Source organism: Platalea leucorodia (assembly GCF_965183815.1).
Source record: "Platalea leucorodia genome assembly, chromosome: 16".
NCBI lineage: Eukaryota > Metazoa > Chordata > Aves > Pelecaniformes > Threskiornithidae > Platalea > Platalea leucorodia.
Window position 1 is genome coordinate 13386807 of NC_138838.1, and position 21885 is coordinate 13408691.

Consider the following 21885-nt stretch of genomic DNA (forward strand, 5'->3'; position numbering starts at 1 on the left):
TAAAGTTTTTGTGGAGGGATACAGGAAGCTGGCGTTGGGTCGCTACCGGGGGGGGCCCGGAAGCAAAGCACTGCCTGTTCCCCCCTCCCCAGTCGCCCTGCTCTGGGACAGGCCTCCAGTGGGCTGCACTCAGTCACTCTCCCCACCTGCTATTTCTTTCTCAGCCTCAACAATAACTTCCAGCAAACTCCTATCCTCAAAACAGCAAAATCCCCGGACCCACTGCTATGGCAGGGCAGGAGGGAAAGGCAACAGCCCCAGTGGGCCACAGGTTCACAAGGGAAGGGGTGCACACAGCCTCCCCATTTGGCCTCCGCAGCCGGCCACCACCAAGACAGAGGCACTCAGATGTTTTTTAGAACTTTTTCCATTAAAATAAATAGCTGTAGCTGGTACCTGAGCAGCAGCTGGTGAGACAGCCGCCCCTGTACAGACCCCAGCAGTAATACGTCCGAGACACGAGTGCTGTCCTTGCTGTGCACAAGCCGAGAACAGCATCCAGGGAGCTGAGGCACAAACTGCGTTAGCCATGCTGGACAGTTAATCCATTTCCACCTCCTGCACCGGCAGCGCGCTCTCGCTCCTCACCCACGGCACGGGCTCCGGAACATGGGGGTCGTAAGTCCATTTGGGAAAAACGTGCTTGTAGAGGTTCAGCAGCACCGTGTCCTGGGACTTCAGCTGTCCATCGAAGTGGCACTTCATGTGACCATGGGTCCCTAGGCAGAGCAGAAGAGGCCATTAGCTTTCTCTCCTGCCCAGGAAGACCGCATCCTGCCCAGCATCACAGAGATAAATACAGGACCAAACCTACCTAATGGCTCCTTGATGTGTCCTCTACGACCCCACTTTGTCCTCAGCTCCACTGGCTTAAACCACATCACATCCTCTGGCGATCAAAACGCGAAAGGCAGGTAAGGAACAGGCTTTGCTGCACCAACACAACTGCTCCCGCAGGGGCAGAAGTTCTGCTTCCGCATCCCCTCTTCCCACCACACGGAGACGGGACGTACCTCTGTTAAAGAACATGTATCGCACGACAGCTGTCTTGGTAAAGATCTTGAACGGATGGCCGCTGAGCACCAGCCGCTTGATGACGATTCTGTCTGGGTCCACGGAAAGCAGAGAACCCGTGGCGATGAGGTCATGCATTCCTGCAAGGCAGAGTCACTAATGCACAGGGCAGCGCCGCAGAAGGTGCCTCCACCGCCTCCTCCCTCACCACGACTCCCTTCCCCAAATGGTTCCAGGCCCAGAGCAACCCCACAGCAGGGACAGACAAAGGTGCCAGTGATACTGGGGATGGAAGTGTGTTAATCTTCTCAAACACCGCGAGGGGGACAGCTTTTTCAAGTCATACTTTCTGGACAGATGCACTTGCAAGTGGGGTATGGGAACGGCCTGCTAACAGTTGTTTCCCAGACACCAACCACCTCCTCAGCACTTATCAACTTACCGTTACTCCTCTGTTTAAAAAGCAGCACTGAGGCAGGAGGGAAAGTGATGGGCGCATAAACGGTCACCACCAGGGCAGCATCCGGGCGCAGGAAACGCTCCAACTTGTGCTTATCAGCTAGGACAGAACAGCAACGATCAAGTTCAGGCCCACAGCAGTCCTCAGAGCTCCGGGAAACCCCATCCAGCCCGTTCTTTCCTGGCAAACGGGCTCTGCGCTTTAGGAAAACAGGTGACACACACCCCTCCTCTGCTGGGACAGAGCACCTGGGAATGAAGGTGATCCTCTGAGCTACTAGCTCACCGCGTGGAGCCTGCCACCACCCTGCCTGGCCCAGTGAGCCACCTTGCCCAAGCCCACCCACTCCCCGCTATTTAGTGCCTCCCCTGGAAGCCTCAGAGCCTAAGGGAGTCTTCAGAAGAGTCCTTCAGCCAGGTTCAGACACCACGGCTAAGACATCACAGGCTTCCTGCCCTAGCAACCCCAGCCCCGCCTCCCGGCATACCCAGACCCCCGCCACCAGTCCCTCACAAACCTGAGGTGTGCTGGGAGAACAGGGGGGATGCTCGGAAGCGCCTGAACCCACAGTGAAAGATCAGCTCCTCCTTTGCCCTCACTGGCTCAGTGTTGCTCGGATGCCGACGCACCAGGAAATTCAACACTGACATCTGCAGGAGAGGCAGCACAGCGAGGGGCTGAGCAGGGCTGGCAAATGATGGTGGCCAGAGCAGAAAGGGACGAGTGCCTTTGACAACGGCTTCCCAAAGGACCGCTGGTCACCAATGTGGACACCTCAGCCAGGCTCAGACACTCTACCCTGAACACCCCTGGCAGCTTCCGCCTGCTCTGACCAAAGGGAAGGTCCTATTTGAAACGCAAACAATGCAGGGAGATTTCAACCCAAATCCTCTGCAGCCAGAGCTCCAAACCAGGCTGCCTGAGGGAATCAAGACAAGGAGCTGCACACCTACGAGGTATCAGCAGGGCCATACTTAGTCACCTTTTGCTCGTGGGGAAGCAGTGAGAACAAGACTAGTGGCTTCCCTTCTTTGAAGCTCTCCATCACTGAGACAGGGACATTGCAGACATGAAGTGTGACATACCAGCCAACCTGCCAAGAGAGGATCAGTTGTGAATACTGCTCTCAATAGAGAACTCAGCCACCTCCCTGCCAAGTCCCTCCTACTGGGAGCAAGGGAACCCAGTACGGGAAGCGATCAGGAAGAGAAAAGGTTGATACCGAGGCTCCTTCAGTCTCCTCTTTCTCTATTTGCCGGAAGAGGTGCTTTCTGGTTCGGGAGAAGTCCTGGAACTGGAAAATCCTGGCATAGTCCCTTGGGAGATTCTCTTTGGGGTCCCATGGAGAAGTCCGGAAGCTCTTCAGCCCCCTGTACTTCTGGAACCTAAAGGACAGATAACAGGAAAGACAAATTACTTCACAAATTGAGGCGTCTGGCCAGCACCTTCTGTGGTCCTCGGGGACTCACACCTTCAGAGAGGGCAAAGGCAGCAAAGCAAACGTTAGCTTTCAGAAAAGATCTTTGTGCAGGGAAAGCTAGAAACAGCAGCCAAGTCCCCAGACAACCTGCCCTCACATCAGGGCTCTGCCATCTTCCTCCCTCTCCCAGGTCAGGACCCAGCTCTCCCTGCTGCAGGGAGCTGCCCGGGCCCACCCACTCCCCGCTATTTAGTGCCTCCCCTGGAAGCCTCAGAGCCTAAGGGAGTCTTCAGAAGATTCCTTCAGCCAGGTTCAGACACCACGGCTAAGACATCACAGGCTTCCTGCCCCATCTCACCAAACTGGACAGAAGGGCACCCTCCAGCTCCTCTCCCAGCAAAGCATCCCGTTTCTTACCGGACTCTGGCAGGTACGTCACGTGGCGTGTCCACCTCATCCGGAAACATTTCATCCATTCTCTCCTGTTTGTATCTCTCCAGCATCTGTTCATCTTCCTCCACCTTCTCATCGTACTGGTCGTCCCGCAAGCACTCGGAAACAGTCATGGTCTCACATTCCTCGTCTGCAGGTTCTTCTTCCTCCTCACTGTTTTCCCCCTCCTGACACAGAGGACAGCACGGAGCCCGTGAGCACATGCGCTCTCTTGACAGCCTGCAGCACTGCAAACCCTACGTGTACTCGCACTGTTTGAATTATGCCCCAAGCTACAGCACAGTCCCTCATTTCGGTATCTAACAGGCCAAAGAAGCAACGTGATGCACACGAGAGATTCAATCCAGGCAAGTCCTGGCTCTGCGTTGTGCCTTTGCATGGCGCAAGCTAGAATGACAGGATTGTCCTAGGATATGCAATAGCGCCCTGAAGGTCACCTGCAGTATCAGCTCTTGGAGGTACCTGGGAAACTGCCTCTTCCATCATGTCTTCATCGATGTCATCATCTTCATCGTCATCATCATCTTCCTGATGGCCCTCTTCTTCATCATCCACAATCCAGGCAGCCTGGTACTTGGAAGTGCCTTTGGGGACCTTCACCACCCTCCTGCTGGCCTTCAGAGAAGCTGCAGGATTCCCACCAATCCTTAATAGCGGAACAATTCTCCTTTCCCTCAGAAACATTTACACCGGGACAGCCCAGATCAGCTCTAGACCAGAATCGCTGTTTCCCAGCACAGAATTTGTCAGGGCCCAAAAAAGGCAGCTAAAAGGTAGCCCTCCTAACTGCCAGGCAAACCACACAGCCTGGTAGTCAGGCGATGGGACTAGGAATGCAGGCCCTGGGCTCCCAACTAGCACGCTTCTTCACAGCCACCCTCAGCTATCCTGGTGACAGAGGATTTCTAAAACCCTCTTAACAGGGACAAGGAAAAGGTACAGAAGTATTGCTGCTACTCACCCTCTGCTTCTTGCAGTTCTTCTTCAGTGGGCCACGTCTGCTCCCCTTCCATAGGATCAGGAACCACTTCTGACTGCAAAGACTCCTGCTTGTTTGGATCTGCCTTCATCAGGACCTTAACATCTTCCTCCATCTCATCGGTACCGTTCACGGAGTCATCCTGAAGGGCAAGAGCAGAGTTCCCAGCTGTCAATACACCTAACTCACGCTGGCGATCAGTCTGAAGCAAAACTCCCTTCCATATCGCGTTCATTGTGTTGTAACACAACATTCATTACAAGCCACATGCAAGGAATCTCAGCTCAGAGGCAGAACACGGCCCTACTGGCTCTCTTGATAAAACCCCCTTCCCCCCCTTAACCACCTACACCCAGTTGTATTTTCCTGATGAAAGTTTAGAAACATGTTGTTCCAACAGGACTGGCAAAGCCCTGGCCTCCCACACACCTGCACGTCCATGTCCTGACTCCTCTTCTGTCCTTTAACCACTCGGGGGTTCAAAGAGAGGGGGTCGGGGGGGGCATCCACCTGGCTCATCTGGAAGTCTCCATGCCCCACGATATGCACCAGGCTGTTCACGTCGAGGGTCTGTCCCCGGACAAAGCCGGACACCTTCAAGGTCCCAACCAGGTCGCTCTCCTGACCGGGCACAAACTCCGCGGCATAGGCGAGCAGGTGAGCCCGCCTGTCCCGAAACGCGAGACGGCGCTGCTTCTGGGTGGCGAGGTGCCTCAGCAGCAGCGCGGACTCCTGCTCTGTGTTCAGGGGGAAGAGCTTGGCCTCGGGAAAGCGCTTCTCAGTGGCGTTGGCAAGTTTCTTCCTGGCATCTATCCGCTTCTTCGGTGGCAAGTCAGTGCCCCCTGGGACAGCAAGAGCTGCCAAGCAGCGCACAGAACAGCGTTTGGGATCAGACTGGAAATCTTCTTAAGCCCCTTTTACCCAGCATTGACAAACGCTCGGCTATCAGCAACCGAAATAACTAAAGAGATTCACACAACAAGGTGCAAAGGCAGCTTCACACGTTCAAAAGAACACTCAGGACAGAAAATCTGTCTTCAGAGATAAGATTCTGAGACTAAATGAGGCCGTGGAGATAAGGGCCCAGGAACTGAACTTAGCAAGAAAGCGTCTGAATCGCTTCGCTCTGCAGGCCTAGATAGCCACTTCAATACTGACACCACCACACACCCAGAGGCCTAAACCTAGAACTCCCCTTTTATCTCCAACGCTCCCCCACCAGGGCAGTAACACAACAAGGCAGCACGAGAATGGCATTCAGCTGATCGACCTATGCTCAGAAACAGCGCGGTCAAAGACCTGTGATTGCCTATTAACATATGGAGTTTTTAATTACTGCAACAGTAAATCCCCATCAAGCACCCCCTCAACCCATACCCCCTAGAAGCCCTTAACGTTTCTCACTCGCTCACCATAACTGGGGAGCCCCTGTGCGAAGAGGCAGGAGAGGCAGTGCTCCCCTGCGCTGTCCCAGCCATCTGCAGGATCCAGGACGAACAGGAGGGAGTCGGCAACCTTTGCTAGGTCTAAGACAGCGTGAAGGTCCCCTGCACACAGAACACCTCCATTAGTGGGGCTGCCAGGGGTACGGAGCCAAGAACCACACCAACAGCAGCGTTTCCTCACCTGCCTGTGCTGTCACAAAGCGCCAGCGCTGCTTGAGTCGGGGGCAGAGGAGCGCGAAGTCACCAGCTCTCCCCTCATCCACGCGGACGACAGCCGAGTCCTGGCTCTGCAGCAAGCGGAGGCTGTCGTGGGCCGCAGCCCGGCTGTGCAGCGGCACCAGAACCACGAGGTGCGGGGGCCCCTCCCTGCCGCCCAAGCTCCGTTTCTCGGCCAGCACCTGCGGGCACAATTGCACGGCGTGAGCCCCGGCCCCCATCCCGTTCCTGTCCCGCCCCTCAGATCACGGCCGGACCCCTCCGCAGCCCAACCCGAAGCCCCTCAGTCCAGTAACGCTTCGCTCGCCCCGAACTGAACCCAGCCAGGCACCCGTTCCTCTGCCTGGCCCAGCTCCTGATCCCCCCGCAAAGACCCGAACTGGCTCGGTCCCCGCAGACACCCACCCACACCGAGACCCGCACCGGCCCCTTCCCGCTCCCCGCTACCCCCTTGCAAAGATCCGAACCGACCCCGCTCCCCCCGCACCACCGCAACCGGCCCGGCCTGGTTCCCCCGCGGCCCTCACCGCCTCCTTGCGCTGCCGGCGGAGCTGCAGCGCCTGGTGCCGCCGATCGACCCTGCTGAGGTCGCGGAGCCGCCGGCGGGGCTGGGCCTTGACGGAGACGCGGCCTGCAGGGAGAGATCGGTCAGGCGGGCCGCTCCGCGCAGGGCCGGCGGGGAACCCGGCGGAGCCCGCCCCGCCTCACCTCCAGCGCGGCGCTGCGACGCTCCGCTGTGCTTCCCGCCCTTGTGCGCCTTGTTCTGCTGCTTCAGCGGCCCGGGCCGGTGGGCTCCCGCCGCCACCATGCTGCCTCCTCACCGCCTCCGCGCCGCTTCCGGCGCGTCACTTCCGGCGCCGCGGGGCAGGCCGGGAGCGCGCGGCGCCGCGCACGCATCAAGATGGCGGCGCGGGGGAGGCGGGAGGCGGAGCCCCGGGCCGGGGCCCGGCCCGCCCAGAGGGAGGAGCGGCGGGCCCAGGCCCGCCCGGGGGGCGGGAGAGCCCCGCCGCGGGGCCGGTGCGGGGTGGGGGGAGGGTGGTGCCCGGCGGCGCCGCGGGGGGACGCGAGGCGGGAGCGGCAGCCGGGCCTCAGCGCGTTATCGACCAGGCCCTCGTACAGGGACCGACGCGCGGGAGAGGGGGGCGGCCCGCCGCGGGGAGGGGCTCGCCCGCGCTCTGGAGACGCTCCTGGGGGGAAGAAGGGGCTGAGGAAGCCCCGGCGCTGCCCCCGGCGAGGCCTGACCCCGCCGCACCACCCCGCGCTCCTGCGGCGCCGGTCACCTCGGTCCTTGCCCATCGTCACCCAGCCAGGAACGTCTGTTCCCGGGCCCAGCCCTGCCCCGTCGCGCCGAGCACAGCTCGGCTGCCAACGCTGCTCTGCCCCCGGGACCGCGCCTTAGCAATAACCGCTCGTTGCGGAAAGCGTTAGGGCCACGGCACCCCCGAAACACGGGCAGGCGAGCAACAGCGTTCAACATTTACAGCGGTGCTGCAACTGCCAGTAAAGGTGAAAATCGGTAACCCAAGGGAGAGGCAGGGCAGCTGCTACTCCAACCCGGCTGAGCAATCGCATGGGAGGGAAGGAGCAGATTCCCACCGGTCCCTGCTTCCTCTGAACACGAGGCGTCATCCCCCCGTATCCCCCCCGCTTCCTCCCACAAATGAATCGGCATGACAGCGGCAACGTGGGGCTGGCAGCTGTGGGCTCTTCTTTATGGATCCTTTTCTGCCCCTAAACCCAGGCTGGCTGTTTAAGCCTTTCACCCCTACCAGCAGTGTAGGCAGCACGTCCTACCCGAGAGGAAGACAGACATCAAATGAAGAGACTGGTGACAGATAAACACTGTTTAAGCAGTAGTAATTTAAGTCTCTCTACACAGGCATCCACCGGCTGCAGGACAGTGTGCATGTCTCTCCCACTGTCATTTCCGATGGCTGTTTGTCCATCAGCCGAGGCGGCCGATAGCGCTGCCGCGGCACTGCCTTGCAGAGCCACACGTGAGGAGGCTGCTCAGAGAGGACTCGGGGGAAGAGGGGGTAACCAGGATACTTCTGAATCAAGAAAAACAACAGTCCTGTGGGTTAGTTATACCTTGTTGTTTAAGCAAGACCAGGGAAAGAAGAAAGGTTTGAAACTTTCTGCCTAGGGCTCCCATCACAGAGCCAGCTACCTCTGCCCCCGCGAGTCACCCCCAAGCCTGGCCTCAGAAGCCCAAAGACGGAGGGAAGGGACCCACCACGGAGGCCGATGTCTCTCCAGATCCTTGCGATCCTCGGAGCTGCCAAGTAAAGAGCTAACATCCGATCTGCACTGTGGACCAGGCCCTTCACACGTAAAAGCAAAATTCTCACAAATCCGTACGTCGTGAGCTTACGGGTGTTTCGCTGCCCTAGGCGGTTCTGCAGGGCCCTCCACACAGACTACCAAAAATCACAACCCACCAAGCCGAGCAAGCAGGAGCAGAAAACCAAGCACCACCTCACTGCGGCTGACAGCACAGCAGGTTAGAACAAGCTCTTCCTGCCAAAGCAGAAACTACCAAGGAAATTCGGTTACAGCCGCAGCGCGAGCAGGGAGGTATCCTCCAGCACTGGGACGCGCACCCCTGCAGCAAGGCAAGCCCTTGCCAGGGGGGCCCCCTCCAGCTCTCCTGTACAATCACAACACGCAGCCCGGTGCTCTATGCACACGAGACACGGCGGCAGCCTGCTCAGCACCACTGGCCAAGCCGCCTTTCCCACTCTGCGCTCTCTTCTCCAACAAAGCAGGCTTCACATCGCTCCAGCACACAGCCCAGGCAAGCTGTGCAACGAGGAGCGGAGCTCACGGGCCGCTCTGCCACGCGCTGGCTAAATCCCAGAAAGCAGCTGCACTGTGGGAAGGCTGAGCTCACGTTCCTGCTCCCTAAACCGTCCCCGCTGCTGCCTCCTGAAGCGGCAAGAAGCCTGGGTTGATGCCGCTTTGCACAAGGGCAAGGGGGGAGCGACAAGCTGGGGCAGGCTGGATGCAAAGCCTAGGCCTTGGTTTATAAAGGAAGACTGGTTGCAACTGGAAGGGCCAGTTTATTAGAGAAACCTCACATTGCAGAGAATTCACAACACATTGGAAAGGGTCCAGGCCTGCCGAGGGGGCCAGTCCTCCGATGCAGCACGGACCTACGTCCCCCAGCTCCAACCCCAGCAGGTGCCACAGAGGGAAGGGTTAACTGTAACACAGCTTACGTTTACAAGCAGCCTGAGAGAGCCAGGATTAAAGTTCAAAAAAGCCTCCCCGTTAGACAACAGTTAAAACAAAAATGGTCTAAAATGTTTAAAAGCTCCGTGTTCTTGGTTGGCTGCAGCATAGTGGGGAGGCAAAGGTCTACAACACACACAGGTCTCTGTGGGTCTCGGCACTCGGTCTGCTCTACCAGTGAAGGCCGGAGGGGGGGGTCTTCTCGTCTTTGTTGCTTTCCAGAGAAAAGGGTGGGATTCGGACATCAAAGTGGGAGCCATCAGGCCTCTCAAATCGAAAAGTACCCCTGCAAAATAACGGCAGAGATCACACTGAGGCCAGGGACAAACACAGCTAGGAATCATCAGCAAGAAGGCAAGACATGAGCTCTTCCACACCCTGCGTGGGAACTCCGGGGCTGCGCTTGCGAGGCCGGTCCAGCAGCAAGGACATCGGCCTGCCAAGATGACTCATTTATTGGAAGACTCCTGGGCGGTTTACATCACATCTCTAATATACATTTCCTGAATAAAGATGTCACGATTGGAGCCTCCAGGAGGTAAGCGCACTCCACACGTCTGCGGCAGTGTTTACCTAACTCCCATCCCACAGGAGACAGAGCCATCTGAGCTATTTTTACAAACTGATTACGCGTAAATTCAGATTCGTATTTCTTGGCAGAAGCTCCAATGGGTAAGAAGCCTGCAACACCATGAAATCCCATCACAGATGTAATTTGGAATAGCTTCTGCTTTGCATTTCAGAAAGGGCATTTCAGAGCTGAATCTGCCTGTCCTTGTACAAACAAGGAATTTGTTTACTGCCCTGAACTACAGCCGACTGTACTTCATGCAGAACATGACATGGACAGGAGGATCCTGGAGGTAAAGTAACAGGTTCTCGTGACAGAGAGGACACAATCGAACAGCAGAAGTCAAGCTGAGCAGCTTCTGAGCTGCAGAACCTTTGTCTCTTTCTCTTCAGGATGCACGCAGAGAGGAAAAAACTACTAAACAAGCTGGTATGCGTTCAGGCAATTCAAAACGCTTAACATGGTAAACAAGGGTGTATCCTATAGGCAAAGAGGTGCTCTCTTGCTTTTCCCAACTCAAAGGCAGTTCCAAAGCAGCTTAACTCTGAAACAGATTTACTTAAAAAACGCAAGCCAGAAAGACCTGTCATACAGAAGGCAAGAGGTGGCCACGCACTTCTTGTCCACACAGAGATGACACTAAATGTGTCACCCAGCTGAAATGCAAAACAGAGGGAAACTGCTTTAACCCTGCGGCACAGGAGAAGAACAACTCAGCTGAGCACTTTCCTACCTCCGCTTGCAGAAGAGGGGACTTGAACACCGGTTAGACTGACGGCCTTAGCTGGCCTAAACTGGGAGTAACCCCACGTGCCAATTCCTTGCAGACACAGAACTGCACAGCTTCAGGCAGGGACAGAACCAAAGCCCAGTCCTCTCCAACGAGAGAGGATACCAGTGCAGACATCCCTGCTGCGTGGGTAACACCAGCACGAAGCCTTGCCTCTTGCACCAAGGACTGAAAGGGACAGAAACCAAGTACAGCAGAAGATGACAGAGAACTGCTTCACGTCTCTTCAAATCCAGCCTAGCCCAGACCAGAGGAGGAGGATAAATGAGCCTGGAACCTCTCTTGGTGCAGAGAATCAACAGATCTTCTTACCACTAACTGGGATACTGCTATGGAGAAGCTCATAAAAATTTCAACTATCAGATACGTCCAATCCAGTCCACTTCCCCCCACCTTTCAGCCGTAGCTCCAGACCGCAAACTGCATCCCAGCTCAGCGCTGTGGGGTCCTATATCGAAAGCACTACTGCAGCAATAAGTGCTTCTTACCACATGTGACCACTGGATGCCTGCAGGGAGACGTGACTGCTGTACTGAAATGCCGGCTGCTCTTTGGATAAAACTGGCTCCTGAGAAGACAAGAAGAGACCACTCTGCATCAGCGACGGATCTTAACATTTCTCCAGACAGGCATCAACAGGAAATTTATACAGCGAGAAGAAAAACAGAGATCCACACCTGAGCATCGCTACCAATTACACAGCAAACAACTCGCCCAGTGAGTAGCGCCAGAATGGCATCTTATTCCAGTTTTCCCATTACCAGTCATTTAGGACCATTCTCTAATAGTCGGTGTGAAGTTTCAGTTCATGCATACTAACAACAGATGAAAAGTTCGCGTGACTTCTTTTCATTGCCAGTTTCCTATCCCATCTATTTCTACTGCCCACTAAGCAAATTACTGGCCAATCAATCCAAGCAAGGGGACTCCAGCAAAGGGCTGCGCTTCCCAAAAGCAGCTACGCGATACCTACCCTTCCTACAACGCCGCGGCCCCTGACTGTTTCCAAGGTGCCAGACAAGCTAAATATCCTCCAGTGCCGTTCTCGGAGTTGTACCACTTCGCTGTCAAGGTTCTCCAAGCGAATACAGTAGCGCCACTGGACAGAAGAAAGACCGTTATCAAGAACTGGAATCAGCTGCGAACAGTTGATAACCCATAGCCGATTTTGGGAAACAGTTGCCAGGCAAGGGCTACTCTCCCTCAGAGCTTATCACACAGCAATGATGCCACAGCAAATAAACTCCTTCCCTTTAGCTGCTTTGTGAAACAAAAGGCACTTACCCAGTAGACATGGGAATTCTGGGCTTCCTGTCAAGAGAAACAAAAGACTTTAGCAGCTGCCCTTCAACGCTCAGCGCCAAAACCTCTTCAGCTGTCAGCACGGCACAAGCACAGGGGCTCTCGCTCCATGCCAGATTGACGCAGACAACTCACATGAGCACAAAGACAGCTGCCCTCCGAAGCAGTCCATCAGTTACTGCCTGGCACTGGCTCTGCTCTAGACATGCAATCATGAGGTGGGAGACTTGCAAGGATCTCGTGACTACGGAGGGTTGAGCTCCATGTTAATTACGCACTTTCTACAGATCTAGAGACGCCCGTTTCCTTGCCTTCGGGCACCTGTTTTTCTGACAAGGTTAGGACAAACATCAGTTGGGCTCCGCAGAAGCTGCAATTCCACACCAAAACGTCCACCTGCCACGGCGCAGGCTCGCAAGCAGCTGTGCTCATCTGGGCTTGGAAATCAAACTGCTGCAGTAATTCCCAGCCCGCCCACTCACAAGCCTATTGGAGCCTCGTTATTTTGGATGGTCCACATGAAGTTCTTACACTATAAAGAGCACATGGTTATCAGCTAAATCCAGAAGGCTTTAGCCAAACCCTCTAATCCGCGTTAGAGCCAGGAAGCAGGGATAGACACCCACAGCACCTCACCACCGGGCAGGATAACGGACACGTCTGTCATTACAGGGCAGATGGTCTTGGTGCCACCCGTTGGGCACACGCCCATCTGACTGAGGCAGTAAAGGACCATTTCACAAGCCTTCCTAAAAATCTTCCTCTTGCTAACTTCATCTTGCTAACACTGTTCTGCAGAACAGTACAGTCTATTTCCCATCCCACAAATAACAAACAAAAGCTAAGTTGCAGGAGCTGTTCTCCAAATGACAAAACAGTTTCATGTTCATACCTCTGCTAAACATAATGGCAATAAAATTACAACTGTAATAAAAAAGTCATTTCTCCAGTAAGCAGAAGGTACCTTCGGTCAGTAAATTGGTCTTAGAAAAACGTGCAAGTTAAACAGATGGCAGAACTACCACAGCGACACGCAACACAGACCTACCCTCATGCCCATGTAGAAGGGGATGACTGTGACACGGATGTTCTCTGTGGTTTCTCGGTGCACATCGGAGAGCTCTAGCCAGGGATGGTTCTTCTCCTGCCACGCACACAGCGTATCCCTTGCTACAAAAGGTGGAACTGTGGGGAGAGAAAGATGAGTTTATCAGGAGAGGCATACTGTAACCAGAGAGCTTTCCCCTCAAAGCAATTCCTTTCACACAGTTACAAAAATTATTTAAAGGAAGCTTTAGTGTAAGAAACCCCAAACCAGACCAAGATTTCTCCGCTGTATCCAAGACGATGAGTTCTGGATACTTGTCATAGAATACCTCAAGTATCCAGCTCTGAAGATTTCCCTCTGAAGCCAGAAATTACCTTTTGTTTGGTCGTACATGAGAAATCTCTCAAAGAGCTCATGCTGGATGGGCACTTGATCAGTGGAGCTGTAGGGAAGGATATCTTCATGGCTTACATAGTCTAAACCTGAAAAAGAAACCCCAAAAGCCATGGAACTTCCCCAGTGAAGAGCAGCTCAGAAATCTCCTGACAAGAGAAATGGATCACACTACTGAGATGTTAAGAAAAGGATTTTGGCAGCAGCAGCCAAAATTGCGTACGAGAATGGAAGAAACAGGCCAGTAATAACCCCTGGCAGTGTCCTCCTGGGAGATTTCTCCCTAGAATGAGTTCTCTGATAAAGACACACTGCCTGGGAAGTGACTGCACTGTCACAAAAGGACTTTGGGCAAGAAAGGCGCAGGACAAGAAGAGATCTAGCTGTGCTAAAGAGAATGCAACAGGGTATGCCTATGGGCTCTATGTCTCAGGAGCACAAAGCAGGTACGCTTGTGTCTGATCAGGGTCTGCCCAACCTCCATCCATCCAAAAGGGCTTCACATACTTCAGTCATTCTGTTGCTTCTAGCACAGCCCAAAACCACAGACAGACCGACTACAGGAATATCCTGTAGGAACTGCCGCTTCACTGGCAGAAGTCGACTGTTGGTGACTCTTCTGACCTCACCTCATGACAATCCACATCTCTGCAGAGGTTACAGGTGCATTTTGCTCACCTGGTATGGCATAGAGGGCTCTGCTGTCATCGTGATTTGCCAGGAACGTCACTGCTTCTGTCTGTGATCTCTGGGACTGAGAAAAAGGGAGGTTTATGTCTTTCTGTGTGGATTGTTGTGGGCTGGTTTCACGTTTCAGTTTACTACTGTGATTTCTAAAGCGTGTAATGTTTATTTTATTTAACCAATTCACCTCGGAACATCTCTCCTTTTAATTCCTCTAGACTAATTCTCCACTCGAACAAGTGAAGAGCATTTTCAGTGCTGCAACCCACATTCATAATGACCTGTGTGCAACTGAACAGGAATGCCAGCAGGATGAGGAAGTGAGGTTGGAAAGGGGAAACATGATCCAGAAAAGTCATACGACGTTGCAGATTATCCTTCTCAGGGAAAACATGACTTGAAGAATGAATTTGTCCTAAGATTCTAAACAATCAAGTTAGCCATCATAGCCATTTTCTTTCAGTGCCTCTCCATCTAAAGCATTCACATAGGAGAAGATATTTGAGTTTCAACACCAAGATTATTGGTTACTTACTATATGTGGACAATCCCGGGCATCTATTAGCACCTGGTAGTAGGTATGCGTTTTGCCCTTGACCTCTTTGGAACCATGGCCTGCCGCGTTCTCGCTTCTAAAAAGAAAAGCAGAGTGCTGAGCTCAAGCACAGGATGGCAGTGAACTGCTGTCACCAGGACCCAGCACATTCATAAACAATTATTTTTTTATAATACATTTCACAGTCTGTAATCATTCAACTCCATCCAAATTAAACTCCTGTCAGCCACCCACACAACGACAGATGACAATCAACGGTGTTTGTCACAGGCACCACAGCTCTGCTTTCAGGCGACTCGGACGCTCTTCCTGCTCAGCCCACTCTCCTGTTTGGGGTGGGTCTTTCGACTGCCCCTCCGCTTCTCTCTCTGCTTACTCCTCATTCCTTCCCGACTCCAAACGCACGCTCGCCCGGCACACCTCCAACACAGGCTCCAGGTTGGAGCTCCAGGGGAAAGGGATGGAAGAGAGAAGTGAACAGTGACTCGGTCCACAAGAAGGATGAACTTGGCCCACTGGGTTGAGACTGCGGGGGCAGCTGACAAATCCAGCTCATTGGCAACCCACAGAAGCAGCAGCCTGCAATTTTAACACAGGAGCCTAGACCTAACTCAAAAAGCAACACAAGGGGCTTTTTTATAACGAAGAATGCCAGGAGCACGGTTTGGTTTTGGTTTGTTTGGGGTTTTTTTTTCTCATTTCCTTCATACACACACACTCTCATCCTTCATACTTCCATCCTGTCTCTAATTAACAAAAAATTAACACTCATGCAATGTCTCTTCTTTAAGCACCTCTCGTCTAGTTTACATTCACGCAAAACAGACCCATACCATCGTCCTCCTTAAAGCGACTTGTTTACCACAACCAGGAAACTCACTACAAAATGTAAATGTAACAGCACAACATATAAACCAGGACAAATCCTTACTTTTCTGTGACAGGAGAAGCCACATCTCGATCATAAAGCCTGGCTTGCCAGGGAAACAGGACTATTCCTCGATAGCCAAACACACTGTGAAGAAATAGCTGAAAGGAACAAATAATTGCATTTGAATACACAGCAAACTTTAATCAACTTAGACACAACAGAAAGCCGAGAGCCAAAAGCCCTTTTCTGATAGTATTTTAAAAAAATGTTAACTGAGGTAAAACTAGAAACATTTACAAAGAGTATGAATGCACGGGATGGGAATACAGGGAGAATCGTCACTGTGCAAACCCAGAGCAGAAACAAAGAGGGAACATAAACAGTCTGGGATGAGAGAAGAAATTCATGTCATCGCTATACCATAAAAGTGAACAACTAAACCAGTAATAAAGTAACAGAACAGCAGAAGTGCAGAAAGGAGACCAGCGTGGGAGAGACCACTCAGGAACACAGAAACGGATCTGTGAGTCACCAGCACAGAAATAACAAGTTTAGTGGTCATTTCTTAAATTCAGTGATCGTCTCTTTTGCTGCCAGAGGGAGAAAACCCTTAAATAAAACCAGCGGAGCCAATGCCATTGCAGGAGCAGTTGTCTCATGCTGCAGATTCTTATCAACTTGCTACTGTCAGATGACTGACAAAGTGCAGACACAGCAGAGGCAAGGGAGCAATGAACTGTGAAACTTCTGGCCTTCTGCTACAATGCAGCAGCCTCCTCAGGAGTAAACCACTCGGCTACCCACGCTCTGTGGAACAAGCCCGCAGGCTCAGCTCCGCTCCCCAGAACCGCTTACCTGACCCGTCTCGTATTTGCCGTGCTGCTTCGGTGCCTCAAACACCCCCACGGTCTCCAGCACTTTGCCCTCTGGACGGTTTCTGGGAGTGGAGGAGTGGTTTGGTGGGTGCGCAGGGGCTAAGCCAGCCCCCAGGCCGGGGGGCATCCGAGCCCCAGGCGCCGGCCAGGCACGGCCCCCCGGCACCACGCATCCCCAGGAGAGCCCCACCACGCACCGGGCTACCCGGTGCCCCCCCCCCCCCCCGCCCCCTGCCAGTCTCCCCCTCGCCAGCTGCCCTGGGCACCCCCCTGCCTGGTGGCCCCTTTAGCCCAATGCCCCCTCTCCCTGCCCCAGCCCCCCACAGCCCCCCCCCAAACAGCCCCCTCGCACCCTCCCGCCTGCCCCAGCCCCCCACAGCCCCCAACTCCTCCCCAGCCTCCCCCCGATGACCCCACAGCCCCCACCACCAAACAGCCCCCTCGCACCCCCCGCCGGCCTGCCCCGGCCCCCCTCGACCCCCCCCCCCCCCCCCCGCCCCAACCCTCCCCTCAACACCCCCCGGCCGCCCCCCGGGCCCAGCCCGCCCCCCCCACAGGCCTCACCGCGACGAGAGGTGCCGCCGCGGCGGCAGCAGCAGCGTCGGGAGGGCCGCGGCTCCCCCCGCGGCCGGGGGCCGCAGCCCGCGGGCCGGGGCCGGTTCCCAGAGCGGCAGCCCGCGGGCCCGGCACCGGCTGAGCGCCGCCGCCACGTACCGCCGCGCCGCGCAGCCCGACATCCCGCGGCCGGGCCGACCCCGCCGCCAGCCCACAATGCACCGCGGCCCCGCCTCCGCCCCCTCCGCTTCCCGGCGGCCCCCGCGGGGCGCGCGGCGCCGCTCTAGCCCCGCCGCCGCGCTCTATGGCGCCCCGCGTCGCCCAGGCGACGGCGGCCGGGCAAGATGGCGTCGGCGGTGCGGGCCGGGCCGCGGCTGCGGCGGGCGGCGGAGGGCGGCGAGCTGGCGGGGCTGCCCGCCGGGCTGCGGGCCGAGCTGCGGGCCGCGCTGGCCTCCGAGGGCGCCCTGGTGCCCTTCGCCCTGCTGCGGAGCCTGCACGCCGCGCTGCGGGAGGCAGGTAGGCCGCGCCGCCCCTGGCGCGCCGGGCCGCGGCCGGCCGGGCCGCCCTGAACGGCCCCGTCCCCCCGCAGGGTCCCCGCTCCACCTACACGAGCTCCTGGAAGGCAGCGAGATCCACCTGCCCGAGGTGCCGGTGCCGCCGCGGGTAGGTGCGGGCCGGGCGGGGGCCGCGGGGGCCGGCGCTGCCCCCGGGCCTCAACGGCTCTGCCCTTTCCCCAGAACCCCGAGCTGGTGGCCCGGCTGGAGCGGATAAAGGCCAAGCTGGCCAACGAGGAGTACCGGCGGATGACCCGCAACATCACCGGCCAGGTGAGGGGCCTGCTGCCTCGCCCGCTGTCGGCTTCCCTCCCTCGGAAGCGCGGCCGCTGCAGCCCGGCAGCAAAGGAGGTTTGCCCCGCGGAGCGGGCACAGAGTGGAGGGAACGCGGGCGGCACTCGAGGAGCCCACGCTGCCCGTGCACGGGGACGCCAGGCGCGGCATCGAGGGCAGAGGTGGGACGGGGTAACTGGGGCGGTGGAACAGAAGAGACGCCGGCGTTTGGGAGCAGCTCGCTGGGCCAAAGGTCTCCGGTTTGGATCTGGGAGACCGAGCACCCACGGTGAATGTTTTACTGGGAGCACCTGTGCTGCCCTTTTCTGAACAGTTGCATTTTCATCATGGTTTTAAAATGAGATCATTCATGTCAAGGTAAAAGCTGAAAAAAACAGGGTAATGTTTGGGCGCTCGTTCTTTCCAAGGAAGAGCTGGGATCTTTTGGCACGGTGACCGTTCGGAAAAGCCAGCGTCCCTTCCTGCTGACATTCCTCGAGATCCCGTCCTGCCTGTCCCTCCTCCACCCTGGTGTCCCTGCGCATTCGAGTCCCTCCGCGTATCCTGCTGTCGCGTTAACCCTGTGGGAAGGCCTGCTCTGCTCTGTCGAACTCAGCCGCCTCATCTGCCAACCGGCGTGGTCGCGGCAGAGCTGGGTAGCAGTGGCAGCAGGGTTCCTTTCAAACAACGGAGAAGCAGAGGAGTGTTCCCACATCCCTGTGCTCATCACGTTCTTCCCTGCCTCCCCGCAGTATCTGGTGTTTGAAATTGATTTGACAAAGAGCGTGCAGAGCTTCGTGACATTTAGTTCTCGCCAGCTGTGTGAGCAGGGGTGAGACCCTTTACTGTCTCTATTAAAGACAAACCTGCAGCGGAGGACCCGCATGCAAGAAACCACTTACGCTCTGAGAAGTGCTCTGATTAGAAATGATCCCTTCTCAGTGTCCTTGAATCAGACCACAAACGTAAACCCAGAGCAACCCGGGCCCTGCGGAACCGCTGCTCCCCTGCCGCCTGCCCGACTGCTGCCAGGGTGCCCCGCGGCTCTCTCAGCTTCTTAGGGACAGGACAGGGCATCGGTGTTGCTTTTATTATGCAGCTAACATTAAAATACAACTGATCACAAGTTGCTTTAATCCCTTCTTTTAGGAGACGAACGGGACATTGGCCGAATTTGGGAGGCAAGGTGAGTGGCTGCCCGTCCTGCTGAGGCGGGGCAGCGGGAACCTGCAGGTCAGTCGCGGGAGCCGCTGCACCGCTGCCTGGTGACACCGGCGGCCCGTCCCTCCCCGAGGATCTCCCCGGAAGGTTTCAGTGCACAAAAGCGTTCCTCGAGTAAAGGAACAGCCTCTTGGTCGTTCTTACAACTATTTCTGGAGGCATAAAGCATGCGAATCCTCCCGTATTCCTGTAGGCCAGCTGAGGCTGCCGCAGGCAGGCTCCGTTAGCAGGATTACGGCTTGTCCCCAGCCCCACTCGCCAAGCCTTACCTAAAAGCACAGTCGTCTTTCCCCCTTCTCTCCAGTTCGCTCCGTTAAAGCCGTTGTCATCACCATATTCAACTTCATTGTCACCGTGGTGGCCGCCTTTGCCTGCACGTACCTGGGCAGCCAGTACGTCTTCGCAGAGACCGCGGCGGTGAGTGAGCGCGCGGTGGCGAGCGAGCCCGCGGCCTCGGAGCCCGCTGGCAGTGCGCTCTGTGCCGGCCAGGCCGGAGCGGCAGAGGTGCACGCTCCCAGGCCGGGCGGCAGCCGGAGGCGCGCGCGGGGTCACTGATCTCTTTTTGTGTCCCCAGCGCGTCCTGTCGGCAGTAATCGTGGCCTCGGTGGTTGGCCTGGCTGAGCTGTACATAATGGTGCGGACCCTCGAAGGGGACCTTGGGAAACTGTAATCACACGCGTCCCTGTGAACTGCGGCCCCCGCGCTGGAGGCTTTTGCCCTCCCCAGGAGTCGTTAATTTGGGGCAGGTTTATCTCCCACCATCTCTTTGTACCTGCTCCTGCTACCAGGAAGGCTGCTGCGCTCCTCAGGCCTCGTCCTTTGCTTCTTGCTCCTTAACGTTCCTGAAATGAATCATGGATTAAAAACCCCGCAGCTGCAGAACAGACGAGGGCACAGCTGTGGACTCTCACCACCCCAGCACAGAGAGGGGCGTTAGCTCCCGCTGTCCCTGCTCCCCTGTGAAGTCGCTGTCCTTTTATTCTGGAAATAAATAACGTTGCGTGTTTGTAGCCTTCTTCCTGCCCAATGGGAGATGTCTGTTGCTACACGGAATGCCGACCTGACATCTAAAAGACACCGCAGAGAGCCGTGAATCTTCCCTCTCCCTCTGCATCCCGCATCCTGCTCCTGCCGGCACCTCCCTTCGCCTGCCCTCGCCGCTCCCTCGCCCGCTTTCGGGAGAGCGCTGCTCCCCTGCGACCCGCGTGGCAGCGCCCGACCCAGCTCACGTTTGGGGCGAGCACCTTCCCCCTCCGCGCAGATCCGTTCAGGAGGACGGCGGCGCCCGGCGCAGCCACGCTGGGGTTGGCGCCCGGCCGGGCACTGGCTGCAGCAGCTCGGTGTCCTCACGCAGGGGCTGCCGCGGCTGTCGGTGCCTCGGGGAGCAGCGAGGGGCCCCCGGCTCTCTGCCTCCCCTGCCAAAGGGTGCCAAAGGGAGGGGACGCACCTCGACGCAGGGCCGGGGGGCTTCTCGGGGGCCACAGAGCAGAGAGCGGGGCCGGCTCCGTGTGGCCGCGTGGTGGGGAGGGGGTGCCGAGGTGGGCACCGCCGGGGCGGTGGACCCGGACACCTGCCGGGCGGGCAGCCTGCCAGGGCCGGACACGGTGATTAATGCTCTGATGGCAGCTAAGCCCCTCTGCGAACACGGTTTAATATCCGATACAGGGAGATCTGCCGGCACCTGCGAACGTGCCTGCGGATTAGGGGCGGCCACGCCACGATCATCTGCGGATACGGCCTCAGATTAAGGTATTTTTTTTCCAAAAGATTAGTCGGTATTAGGGGGCTGATGGGGAGCTGGCCCTGCCGCGGTCGCGCCGGCATTTAGGATATTGGATGACATCCTCGGGACCTTCAGGACCAGCCGTAATTCCACACCCTAATGAAATCGTGGCGCTGAGCTGGGGGTCCCCGCTGCCGGGGGTCCCCGCTGCCGGGGGTCCCCGCCGCGGCTACGGCTCGCCCAGGTTGGTGATGGCTGCGCTGTAGATGAGGTCGGAGATGGAGCCCAGCGAGGTGGGGAGGCCCCGAGCGGGGCTGCGGGCTCCCGGCGGAGGCAGCGGCGGGGCCGCGCCCGCGGCGGTGCCGTCGGGGGGTGCGGCGGGGGGACCCCGCTCCCCGGGCGGCGGCGGCAGCGGCTGCGGTTTGGCGCTGCGGATCCTGCGGGCGCGGCGGTTCTGGAACCAGACCTGGGCCGGGCGGGGGCACCGTCAGACGGGGCGGCCCCGCGGGGAAGGGGGGTCCCGGCGCCGGGAGGGGTGGGGGGTCCCGGCCGCGCTCACCTGGATCTTGGCCTCGGGCAGCTGGGTGAGCTCGGCCAGCCGCTCCCGGGTGGCGATGTCCGGGTAGGGCACGGCGGCGAAGGCCCGCTCCAGCTCCCACAGCTGCCCCCGGCTGAAGGTGGTCCGCCGCCGCTTCCGCGGCCCCCCGGGGCCGGGGCCGGGGCCGGGCCCCGGGGCGCGGGCTGCCCCCGCCGCCCGCCCGCCGCCCGGCCCGCCCGGACCCTCGGGGAAGCGGAGCAGCGGCTGGGGGGCGCGGGAGGTGCCCGGGGCCGCGCTCATCGTACCCGGCTCCCCCGGCCGCGCCGCCGCCGCCCCGGCTTTTATCCGCCCCGGGCCCCCCCGGCGGGCTGGGACCGCCCCGAGCGGGCGGTGCTGCCCCCCCGGCCCTTCCCCGGCGGCTCCCGGGGCCGGTCCCCGCTCCGCGCCCCCCGCCACCCCCGGTAGCCCCGCCAGCTGCCCGAGCTGGCCTTCCCCCCCCCCCCGCCGCCGTCGGGGCACGGTGGGGTCCGTGAGGGACCCGGGGCGCGGAGGGGCGGTGGGTCGGGACCCCCGGCAGGCGCAGGAACCCGGCGCCCCCCGCGCCCCCTCCCCGCTCCCAGGGCCGCGGTGCCCCGCCTGCCCCCCCGCCCCCCGCCGCGCCGGCCGCTCTCCCGCGGGGCTGGCACCGGTCAATGTTTAACCGGGGCGGT

The 21885-nt window shown here is 57.8% G+C and overlaps 5 protein-coding genes across 9 annotated transcripts in view; 1 reads left to right on the forward strand and 4 right to left on the reverse strand.

Annotated features, from left to right (window-relative positions):
- The window catches only part of SMG6 (SMG6 nonsense mediated mRNA decay factor), a 117281-nt gene extending 116808 nt beyond the window's left edge, over positions 1-473 (reverse strand). The window contains exon 1 of the mRNA XM_082328450.1: positions 397-473. The gene's annotated coding sequence lies outside the window, so the exon portion shown is untranslated. The remainder of the gene's footprint in view (positions 1-396) is intronic.
- On the reverse strand, positions 397-6852 carry TSR1 (TSR1 ribosome maturation factor). 3 transcript variants are annotated; one of them, XM_082328453.1, is made up of 15 exons: positions 6696-6852; positions 6515-6618; positions 5953-6169; positions 5739-5873; positions 4756-5183; positions 4309-4468; positions 3810-3973; positions 3312-3514; positions 2697-2859; positions 2457-2567; positions 1992-2124; positions 1457-1573; positions 1014-1154; positions 815-889; positions 397-719 (listed from the first exon to the last, which is right to left on the reverse strand). In XM_082328453.1, exons 1-15 carry the CDS (start codon positions 6793-6795, stop codon positions 541-543), a joined length of 2430 nt encoding a protein of 809 aa, XP_082184579.1. In that variant the 5' UTR covers positions 6796-6852; the 3' UTR covers positions 397-540. The 3 variants fall into 3 exon arrangements, 2 of the variants coding, with proteins under 2 accessions (XP_082184579.1, XP_082184580.1); XR_014229988.1 differs by lacking the exons at positions 397-719; positions 815-889; positions 1014-1154 and having other exon boundaries at positions 1463-1573; positions 1992-2320; XM_082328454.1 differs by lacking the exons at positions 397-719; positions 815-889; positions 1014-1154; positions 1457-1573 and adding an exon at positions 1583-1722 and having other exon boundaries at positions 6696-6851.
- Positions 6853-7047: 195 nt separating this feature from the next.
- POLDIP2 (DNA polymerase delta interacting protein 2) lies at positions 7048-17059 on the reverse strand. Its single transcript, XM_082328455.1, has 11 exons — positions 16876-17059; positions 16292-16373; positions 15497-15594; positions 14545-14641; positions 14004-14079; positions 13307-13414; positions 12933-13069; positions 11867-11893; positions 11556-11681; positions 11071-11150; positions 7048-9507 (listed from the first exon to the last, which is right to left on the reverse strand). The coding sequence occupies exons 1-11, from the start codon at positions 17046-17048 to the stop codon at positions 9393-9395; spliced, it is 1119 nt and encodes a 372-aa protein (XP_082184581.1). The 5' UTR covers positions 17049-17059; the 3' UTR covers positions 7048-9392.
- A 137-nt stretch (positions 17060-17196) lies between these two features.
- VMA12 (vacuolar ATPase assembly factor VMA12) lies at positions 17197-19998 on the forward strand. 3 transcript variants are annotated; one of them, XM_082327908.1, is made up of 6 exons: positions 17197-17382; positions 17456-17529; positions 17604-17693; positions 18843-18879; positions 19219-19331; positions 19489-19998. In XM_082327908.1, exons 1-6 carry the CDS (start codon positions 17211-17213, stop codon positions 19582-19584), a joined length of 582 nt encoding a protein of 193 aa, XP_082184034.1. In that variant the 5' UTR covers positions 17197-17210; the 3' UTR covers positions 19585-19998. The 3 variants fall into 3 exon arrangements, with proteins under 3 accessions (XP_082184034.1, XP_082184033.1, XP_082184032.1); XM_082327907.1 differs by lacking the exon at positions 19489-19998 and having other exon boundaries at positions 19219-19475; XM_082327906.1 differs by lacking the exons at positions 18843-18879; positions 19219-19331; positions 19489-19998 and having other exon boundaries at positions 17604-18836.
- An 868-nt stretch (positions 19999-20866) lies between these two features.
- On the reverse strand, positions 20867-21475 carry SEBOX (SEBOX homeobox; the record flags this gene model as incomplete). Its single annotated transcript, XM_082328052.1, has 2 exons — positions 20867-21103; positions 21197-21475. The coding sequence occupies 2 exons, from the start codon at positions 21473-21475 to the stop codon at positions 20867-20869; spliced, it is 516 nt and encodes a 171-aa protein (XP_082184178.1).
- Between the last annotated feature and the right edge of the window lie 410 nt (positions 21476-21885).

Excerpts from the sequence above, each read along its gene's own strand:
- TSR1 (XM_082328453.1), bottom strand. The coding sequence starts at position 6,795 with ATGGTGGCGGCGGGAGCCCACCGGCCCGGGCCGCTGAAGCAGCAGAAC. Across the intron at positions 5,184-5,738 it reads ACAGGGGCTCCCCAGTTATG|CTCTTGCTGTCCCAGGGGGC; the intron begins GTGAGCGAGTGA and ends GCTGCTTGGCAG. Across the intron at positions 2,125-2,456 it reads TGCTTCCCCACGAGCAAAAG|ATGTCAGTGTTGAATTTCCT; the intron begins GTGACTAAGTAT and ends CCTCTCCTGCAG.
- POLDIP2 (XM_082328455.1), bottom strand. The coding sequence starts at position 17,048 with ATGTCGGGCTGCGCGGCGCGGCGGTACGTGGCGGCGGCGCTCAGCCGG. Across the intron at positions 11,894-12,932 it reads CCTTCTACATGGGCATGAGG|GAAGCCCAGAATTCCCATGT; the intron begins GTAGGTCTGTGT and ends TTCTCTTGACAG. Across the intron at positions 11,682-11,866 it reads AGAATTCCCATGTCTACTGG|TGGCGCTACTGTATTCGCTT; the intron begins GTAAGTGCCTTT and ends TCTTCTGTCCAG.
- VMA12 (XM_082327906.1), top strand. The coding sequence starts at position 17,211 with ATGGCGTCGGCGGTGCGGGCCGGGCCGCGGCTGCGGCGGGCGGCGGAG. Across the intron at positions 17,383-17,455 it reads CGCCGCGCTGCGGGAGGCAG|GGTCCCCGCTCCACCTACAC; the intron begins GTAGGCCGCGCC and ends GTCCCCCCGCAG. Across the intron at positions 17,530-17,603 it reads AGGTGCCGGTGCCGCCGCGG|AACCCCGAGCTGGTGGCCCG; the intron begins GTAGGTGCGGGC and ends CCCTTTCCCCAG.